At 48.2% G+C, this 9,125-nt stretch overlaps 1 protein-coding gene across 1 annotated transcript in view; it reads right to left on the bottom strand.

Annotated features, from left to right (window-relative positions):
• Nucleotides 1-6,302, bottom strand: part of myo1eb (myosin IEb) — a 102,604-nt gene extending 96,302 nt beyond the window's left edge. Inside the window, exon 1 of the mRNA XM_072461393.1 lies at nucleotides 6,094-6,302. Within this exon, the coding sequence (XP_072317494.1) occupies nucleotides 6,094-6,096 (3 nt within the window). The 5' untranslated portion in view covers nucleotides 6,097-6,302. The remainder of the gene's footprint in view (nucleotides 1-6,093) is intronic.
• Nucleotides 6,303-9,125: the final 2,823 nt, after the last annotated feature.

Here is a 9,125-nt window from a genome sequence, read left to right on the forward strand (position 1 = left end):
GTCATAATCATGTGCAATACTGTCATAATCATGTGCAATACTGTCATAATCATGTGCAATACTGTCATAATCATGTGCAATACTGTCATAATCATGTGCAATACTGTCAATATCATGTGCAATACTGTCAATATCATGTGCAATACTGTCATGATCATGTGCAATACTGTCATAATCATGTGAAATACTGTCATAATCATGTGCAATACTGTCATAATCATGTGCAATACTGTCAATATCATGTGCAATACTGTCATGATCATGTGCAATACTGTCATAATCATGTGAAATACTGTCATAATCATGTGCAATACTGTCATAATCATGTGCAATACTGTCAATATCATGTGCAATACTGTCATGATCATGTGCAATACTGACATATTTATGTGCAATACTGACAAATTTATGTGCAATACTGTCATAATCATGTGCAATACTGTCATAATCATGTGCAATACTGTCAATATCATGTGCAATACTGTCAATATCATGTGCAATACTGTCAAGATCATGTGCAATACTGTCAAGATCATGTGCAATACTGTCATAATCATGTGCAATACTGTCATAATCATGTGCAATACTGTCATAATCATGTGCAATACTGTCAATATCATGTGCAATACTGTCAATATCATGTGCAATACTGTCAATATCATGTGCAATACTGTCATACCCATGTGCAATACTGTCATAATCATGTGCAATACTGACATATTCATGTAAAATACTGACATATTTATGTGCAATACTGACTTAACCATGTGCAATACTGACATATGAATGTGCAATACTGACATATGAATGTGCAATACTCATACGCAATACTGTCAATATCATGTGCAATCCTGTCATAATCATGTGCAATCCTGTCAATATTATGTGCAATACTGTCATAATCATGTGCAATACTGTCATAATCATGTGCAATACTGTCATAATCATGTGCAATACGATGGAGGGGTTTGAGCACCCGAATGATCCCGGGAGCTATGTTGTCGGGGGCTTCAAGCCTCTGGTCGGGTCTCCCAAGGCAAACAGGTCCTAGATGACGGGTCAGACAAAGATCGGTTCAGAAGCCTCTTATGATGAGTAAAAGAACAAGGCCGTTTACGTCGCCCGGATCGGCGTCACCGGGGCCCCATCCTGGATGGGTGCTCGATGGCGAGCGCCTGGTGGCCGGGTCTTACCCAACGGGGCCCGACCGGGCACAGCCCGAAGGAGCGACGTGGGGCCGCCCTCCCGTGGGCCCACCACCCGCAGGAGGATCCATAAGGAGCCGGTGCAGAGAGATCTGGGCGGCAGTCGACGGCAGGGGCCTCGGCGACCAGATCTCCAGACACAGAGACTAACTCTGGGGACATGGAACGTCACCTCGCTGGGGGGAGGAGCCTGAGCTTGTGCGGGAGGTTGAGCGATACCGACTAGATATAGTCGGCCTCACCTCCACGCACAGTTTGGGCTCTGGAACCCATCTCCTCGAGAGGGGCTGGATGCTCCACTTCTCTGGTGTTGCCCGCGGGGAGAGGCGGCGGGCTGGTGTGGGCTTGCTGATAGCCACTCAGCTCAGCCACCACGTGTTGGAGTTTACCCCAGTGAACGAGAGGGTCGCGTTCCTTCGCCTTCGGGTGGGGGACAGGTCTCTCACTGTTGTGGCGGCCTACGGGCCGAACAGCAGTGCAGAGTACCCGGCCTTCTTGGAGTCCTTGGGAGGGGTACTGGACAGTGCACCGACCGGGGACTCCGTTGTTCTACTGGGGGACTTCAACGCCCACGTGGGCAATGACAGTGACACCTGGGGAGGGGTGATCGGGAAGAACGGCTTCCCCGATCTGAACCCGAGCGGTGTTCAGTTATTGGACTTCTGTGCTAGCCACGGATTGTCCATAATGAACACCATGTTCAAGCACAAGGGTGTCCATCAGGTCACATGGCACCAGGACACCCTAGGCCGGAGGTCAATGATTGACTTTATTGTCGTGTTATCTGACCTCCGGCCGCGTGTCTTGGACACTCGGGTGAAGAGAGGGGCAGAGTTGTCAACCGATCACCACCTGGTGGTGAGTTGGATCCGCTGGCGGAGAAGGAAGCCGGACAGACTTGGCAGACCCAAGCGCATTGTGAGGGTCTGTTGGGAACGTCTTGTGGAGCCCTCTGTCAGTAGGGTATTCAACTCGCACCTCCGGGAGAGCTTCTCCCATGTCCCGGGGGAGGTTGGGGACATTGAGTCCGAGTGGACCATGTTCTCCGCCTCCATTGTTGACGCGACTGCTCGGAGATGTGGTCGCAAGGTCTCCGGTGCCTGTCGTGGCGGCAACCCCCGAACCCGGTGGTGGACACCGGAAGTAAGGGATGCCGTCAGACTGAAGAAGGAGGCCTATCAGGCCACTCTGGCTTGTGGGTCTCCCGAGGTCATCGACAGGTATCGGCAGGCCAAGCGAGCCGCGGCTCGTGCTGTCGCAGAGGCAAAAACCCGGGCCTGGGAGGAGTTCGGGGAGGCCATGGAGGAGGACTATCGGTCGGCACCAAAGAAATTCTGGCAAACCGTCCGGCGCCTCAGGAGGGGGAAGCAGTGTCTCACAAACACCGTTTACGGTGCGGGTGGAGGCCTGCTGACCTCGACTGGGGATGTCGTCGGACGGTGGAAGGAATACTTTGAGGATCTCCTTAATCCCTCAGTCACGTCTTCCGAAGAGGAAGTAGAGACCGGGGACTCGGAGGCTGACTCATCCATCACCCAAGCTGAAGTCACTGAGGTTGTTCGCAAACTCCTCTGTGGCAGGGCTCCGGGGGTGGATGAGATCCGCCCTGAGGACCTAAAGTATCTGGATGTTGTAGGACTGTCTTGGTTGACACGTCTCTGCAACATGGCGTGGCGTTCGGGGACCGTGCCTCTGGACTGGCAGACCGGGGTGGTGGTCCCTCTGTTTAAGAAGGGGGACCGGAGGGTGTGTTCCAACTACAGAGGGATCACACTCCTCAGCCTCCCATAAGGTCTATTCCAGGTCCTGGAGAGGAGAATCTCACCGATAGTCGAACCTCGGATTCAGGAGGAGCAGAGTGGTTTTCGTCCCGGTCGTGGAACACTGGACCAGCTCTATACCCTCCATCGGGTGCTCGAGGGTTCATGGGAGTTTGCCCAACCAGTCCACATGTGCTTTGTGGATCTAGAGAAGGCTTTTGACCGTGTCCCTCGGGGTGTCCTTTGGGGGGTGCTCCGGGAGTACGGGGTCCGGGGCCCTTTGCTCAGGGCTGTCCGGTCCCTGTATGACCGGAGCAGGAGCTGTGTTCGCATTGCCAGCAGTAAGTCAGACCTGTTCCCAGTGCATGTTGGACTCCTCAGGGCTGCCCTGTGTCACCGGTTCTGTTCATAATTTTTATGGACAGAATTTCTAGGCGCAGTCAGGGGTCGGAGGGTGTGGTCAGGGGTCGGAGGGTGTGGTCAGGGGTCAGAGGGTGTGGTCAGGGGTCAGAGGGTGTGGTCAGGGGTCGGAGGGTGTCCGGTTTGGGGACCACAGGATTCCATCTCTGCTGTTTGCAGACGATGTTGTCCTGATGGCTCCATCAAACCCGGACCTGCAACATGCGATACTGACATATTCATGTGCAATACTGACATATTCATGTGCAATACTGACATATTCATGTGCAATACTGACATATTCATGTGCAATACTGACATGTTCATGTGCAATACTGACATATTCATGTGCAATACTGTCATATTCCTGTGCAATACTATCATAACCAAGTGCAATACTGTCATAATCATGTTCAATACTGACATATTTATGTGCAATACTGACAGAGTTATGTGCAATACTGTCATAATCATGTGCAATACTGTCATGTGCAATACTGTCAATATCATGTGCAATACTGTCATAATCATGTGCAATACTGACATATTTTTGTGCAATACTGACATTCCTGTGCAATACAGTCATAATCATATACAATACAGTCATAATCATATACTGTCATAATCATATGCAATACTGTCATATTCATGTGCAATACTGACATTCCTGTGCAATACAGTCATAATCATATACAATACTGTCATAATCATATGCAATACTGAAATAATGATGTGCAATACTGTCATAATCATATACAATACTGTCATAATCATATGCAATACTGAAATAATGATGTGCAATACTGTCATAATTATGTGCAACACTGACATATTCATGTGCAATACTGACATTCCTGTTTATACTGTCATATTCATATGCAATACTGACATAATCATGTGCAATACTGACATAATCATGTGCAATACTGACAAATCCATGTGCAATACTGACAAATCCATGTGCAATACTGACATATCCATGTGCAATACTGACATAATCTTGTGCAATAGTGACATTCCTGTGCAATACTGTCATAATCATATGCAATACTGACATATGAATGTGCAATACTGATATAATCATGTTCAACAATGACATAATCATGTGCAATACTGTCATAATCATGTGCAATACTGACATAATCATGTTCAATACTGACATAATCATGTGCAATACTGACTTAATCATGTGCAATACTGACTTAATCATGTGCAATACTGATATTTTCATGTGCATATAACTATTGTAAATAAGAGTGTTTACTTTGCCATTATTATTATTATTATTTTTTGTATCATCTTATTTTTTATTTAAAAAAAAATCTAGGTTTTGCCTATAAGAGTTTTGTTACAAGTTTTTCTATTAAGAGTGTTTTTTTAAAGCTTCCTATGAGTTATCTGTTCTCCTGCTTCTGTATCTACTTTGTGTTGCAACACAGAAATTTCCCAATTGTGTGACAAAGGCTTTTCTTATCTTATCTTAAAAAGGCAGCGCGAGAGGGCGGAGTCAGGAGTGAGAGGGCGGAGTCAGAAGTGAGAGGGCGGAGTCAGGAGTGAGAGGGCGGAGTCAGAAGTGAGAGGGCGGAGTCAGAAGTGAGAGGGCGGAGTCAGAAGTGAGAGGGCGGAGTCAGGAGTGAGAGGGCGGAGTCAGGAGTGAGAGGGCGGAGTCAGGAGTGAGAGGGCGGAGTCAGAAGTGAGAGGGCGGAGTCAGGAGTGAGAGGGCGGAGTCAGGAGTGAGAGGGCGGAGTCAGAAGTGAGAGAGCGGAGTCAGAAGTGAGAGGGCGGAATCAGGAGTGAGAGGGCGGAGTCAGAAGTGAGAGGGCGGAGTCAGAAGTGAGAGAGCGGAGTCAGGAGTGAGAGGGCGGAGTCAGGAGTGAGAGGGCGGAGTCAGGAGTGAGAGGGCGGAGTCAGAAGTGAGAGGGCGGAGTCAGGAGTGAGAGGGCGGAATCAGGAGTGAGAGGGCGGAGTCAGAAGTGAGAGAGCGGAGTCAGGAGTGAGAGGGCGGAGTCAGGAGTGAGAGGGCGGAGTCAGGAGTGAGAGGGCGGAGTCAGGACATGATCCTGCACGAGTCTGGAATGAAGAGAATCCTCTGGATCCAAACCAGAACCAGGGCCTTCAACCAGCAACTCATGGACACAAACAGCAGTAACCGTGGTAACCATAGTACAGTTAAATACAGACAATACTTTTATGTTAGAGTTTATGCCGAGTCATCAGAATATACAAATATCCAGAGGAAAAATGAAGCAGAGCAAAACTTTTTCATTTACTAATGTAAATCATAATTTTTCTCACCTCAAAATGTTACTAGAACTAAGTATAATTATTATTTAATTAGTGTAACGTGTGTAATACTGCAGTAGATAAAAGTAAAACCTTGTCACATTCTGTGCAGAGCGCCCCCTGGAGGATGCTCACAAACCGAGTCTAAACCAGGACTAAACCAGGACTAAACCAGGTCTAAACCAGGACTAAACCAGGTCTAAACCAGGTCTAAACCAGGACTAAACCAGGACTAAACCAGGTCTAAACCAGGTCTAAACCAGGTCTAAACCAGGTCTAAACCAGGACTAAACCAGGTCTAAACCAGGACTAAACCAGGACTAAACCAGGACTAAACCAGGTCTAAACCAGGACTAAACCAGGTCTAAACCAGGACTAAACCAGGACTAAACCAGGACTAAACCAGGTCTAAACCAGGACTACATAAATTCAAAGTCAGGACTCACCATCTTGGCCAAAATTTCTTGTTTCACTTAAAACTGCAAAAGTTCAGTCCATGCGCGTGCGCGTGCGCGTGCGCGTGCAGAGCGCGGATCAGAACCAGGACCAAACGGGTCCGGGTCGGTCCTGCTTTTGTCCAGGTTTATTCCGGGTTTAGTCCTGCTCTTGGCCCGGGTTATTCCAAGTTTAGTCCAGTTCTAGTCTCTGTCTTCCTGGAGTTTCTGCAGGTGTGGACAGGTAAAGCCCCGCCCCCACAGCCGCAGGGGCCGCTGGGGTTTCTGGGAAATGTAGTCCGCCTTTCCCTGTGCGCTAACGCACTCCTGAAAGAGCGATCTGAGGAGAAGCCTCTGACCTTCTCCTTCACAGCCTCTGACCTTCTCCATCACACAGAAGCCTCTGACCTTCTCCTTCACACAGAAGCCTCTGACCTTCTCCTTCACGCAGAAGCCTCTGACCTTCTCCTTCACACAGAAGCCTCTGACCTTCTCCTTCACACAGAAGCCTCTGACCTTCTCCTTCACACAGAAGCCTCTGACCTTCTCCTTCACACAGAAGCCTCTGACCTTCTCCTTCACACAGAAGCCTCTGACCTTCTCCTTCACACAGAAGCCTCTGACCTTCTCCTTCACACAGAAGCCTCTGACCTTCTCCTTCACACAGAAGCCTCTGACCTTCTCCTTCACACAGAAGCCTCTGACCTTCTCCTTCACACAGAAGCCTCTGACCTTCTCCTTCACACAGAAGCCTCTGACCTTCTCCTTCACACAGAAGCCTCTGACCTTCTCCTTCACACAGAAGCCTCTGACCTTCTCCTTCACACAGAAGCCTCTGACCTTCTCCTTCACACAGAAGCCTCTGACGATCGTAACACTTTATATTCATCATTTAGTTTGATTTGTCGGCTAAAGATTTGTCAGAACCAGAAAAGGTTCATTTTCATCGTCACAAACAGAGGAACTTGTCCTGGTGCAACATAAATGATGTGAATCAGTAATTCACCGTTGATGATTGCGTAGTTTGCGATTCAAATAGTAGTTTGTCCTGACAAATTGCAAGATTGTGCTGAACGCAGACCTGAGCAGGGAGAAAGAGAGAGCGCCTCGGTGACCCGTGACTTTTCACTGATGTTCAGGGATCAAAAATACCCGAGTTGTGGCAGAAAGAATAAAGTCTAAAGAATAAAGTCAAAAGAATAATAATTCTAATGCTGCACGAGAGGAAATGTCCCATCAAAACAAAAGCGGAAGAAGAAGTGAAGGCATTCATTGCGCCTCTGCTGGCCAATTGTGAAAATACACAATATCTGCAATGCACTTTTTTGATGGCGGCAATGTGTGACCTATGACCCTATGTGTGACCTATGACCCCATGTGTGACCTATGACCCCATGTGTGACCTATGACCCTATGTGTGACCTATGACCCCATGTGTGACCTATGACCCCATGTGTGACCTATGACCCCATGTGTGACCTATGACCCCTTGTGTGACCTATGACCCCATTTGTGACCTATGACCCCATGCGTGACCTATGACCCCATGTGTGACATTCATCAATGTTAAGGGGTCTAAAATGCATGAGTAATAAAAACCATGGCAAGAACAAAGACTTGTCACATTCCATGTCCCATGTTCCATGTCCCATGTCCCATGTCCCATGTTCCATGTCCCATGTCCCATGTCCCATATCCCATGTTCCATGTCCCATGTCCCATGTCCGATATCCCATGTCCCAAGTTCCATGTCCCATGTCCCATGTCCCATGTCCCATATCCCATGTTCCATGTTCCATGTCCCATGTCCCATGTTCCATATCCCATGTCCCATGTTCCATGTCCCATGTCCCATGTTCCATGTCCCATGTCCCATGTTCCATGTCCCATGTCCCATGTCCCATGTCCCATGTTCCATGTTCCATGTCCCATGTCCCATGTTTCATGTTCCATGTCCACTGTCCCATGTTCCATGTGCCATGTCCCATGTTCCATGTCCCATGTCCCATGTTCCATGTCCCATGTTTCATGTTCCATGTCCCATGTCCCATGTCCCATGTCCCATGTTCCATGTCCCATATCCCATGTTTCATGTTCCATGTCCACTGTCCCATGTTCCATGTGCCATGTCCCATGTTCCATGTCCCATGTCCCATGTTCCATGTCCCATGTTTCATGTCCCATGTCCCATGTCCCATGTTCCATGTCCCATATCCCATGTTTCATGTTCCATGTCCCATATCCCATGTCCCATGTTCCATGTTCCATGTCCCATGTCCCATGTCCCATGTCCCATGTTCCATGTTCCATGTCCCATGTCCCATGTCCCATGTTTCATGTTTCATGTTCCATGTCCACTGTCCCATGTTCCATGTCCCATGTCCCATGTCCCATGGAACATGTCCCATGGAACATGTCCCATGTTTCATGTTCCATGTCCACTGTCCCATGTTCCATGTGCCATGTCCCATGTTCCATGTCCCATGTCCCATGTTCCATGTCCCATGTTTCATGTTCCATGTCCCATGTCCCATGTCCCATGTCCCATGTTCCATGTCCCATATCCCATGTTTCATGTTCCATGTCCACTGTCCCATGTTCCATGTTCCATGTCCCATGTCCCATGTCCCATGTTTCATGTGCCATGTTTCATGTTTCATGTTTCATGTTTCATGTTTCATGTCCCATGTTCCATGTCCCATGTCCCATGTTCAATGTCCCATGGAACATGTCCCATTTTTAATGTTCCATGTCCCATGTTTCATGTCCCATGTTCAATGTCCCATTTTCCATGTTCCATATCCCATGTTCCATGTCCCATGTTCCATGTCCCATGTCCCATGTCCCATGTTTCATGTTCCATGTCCACTGTCCACTGTCCCATGTTCCATGTTCCATGTCCCATGTTCCATGTTTCATGTTCCATGTCCACTGTCCCATGTTCCATGTTCCATGTCCCATGTTCCATGTTCCATGTCCCATGTCCCATGTTCCATGTTCCATGTCCCATGTCCCATGTCCCATGTCCCATGTTTCATGTTCCA

The sequence above is a fragment of the Eucyclogobius newberryi genome, unplaced genomic scaffold (genome assembly GCF_026437365.1).
Source record: "Eucyclogobius newberryi isolate DKJ021-1_F unplaced genomic scaffold, fEucNew1.0.hap1 SCAF_3, whole genome shotgun sequence".
Lineage (NCBI taxonomy): Eukaryota > Metazoa > Chordata > Actinopteri > Gobiiformes > Gobiidae > Eucyclogobius > Eucyclogobius newberryi.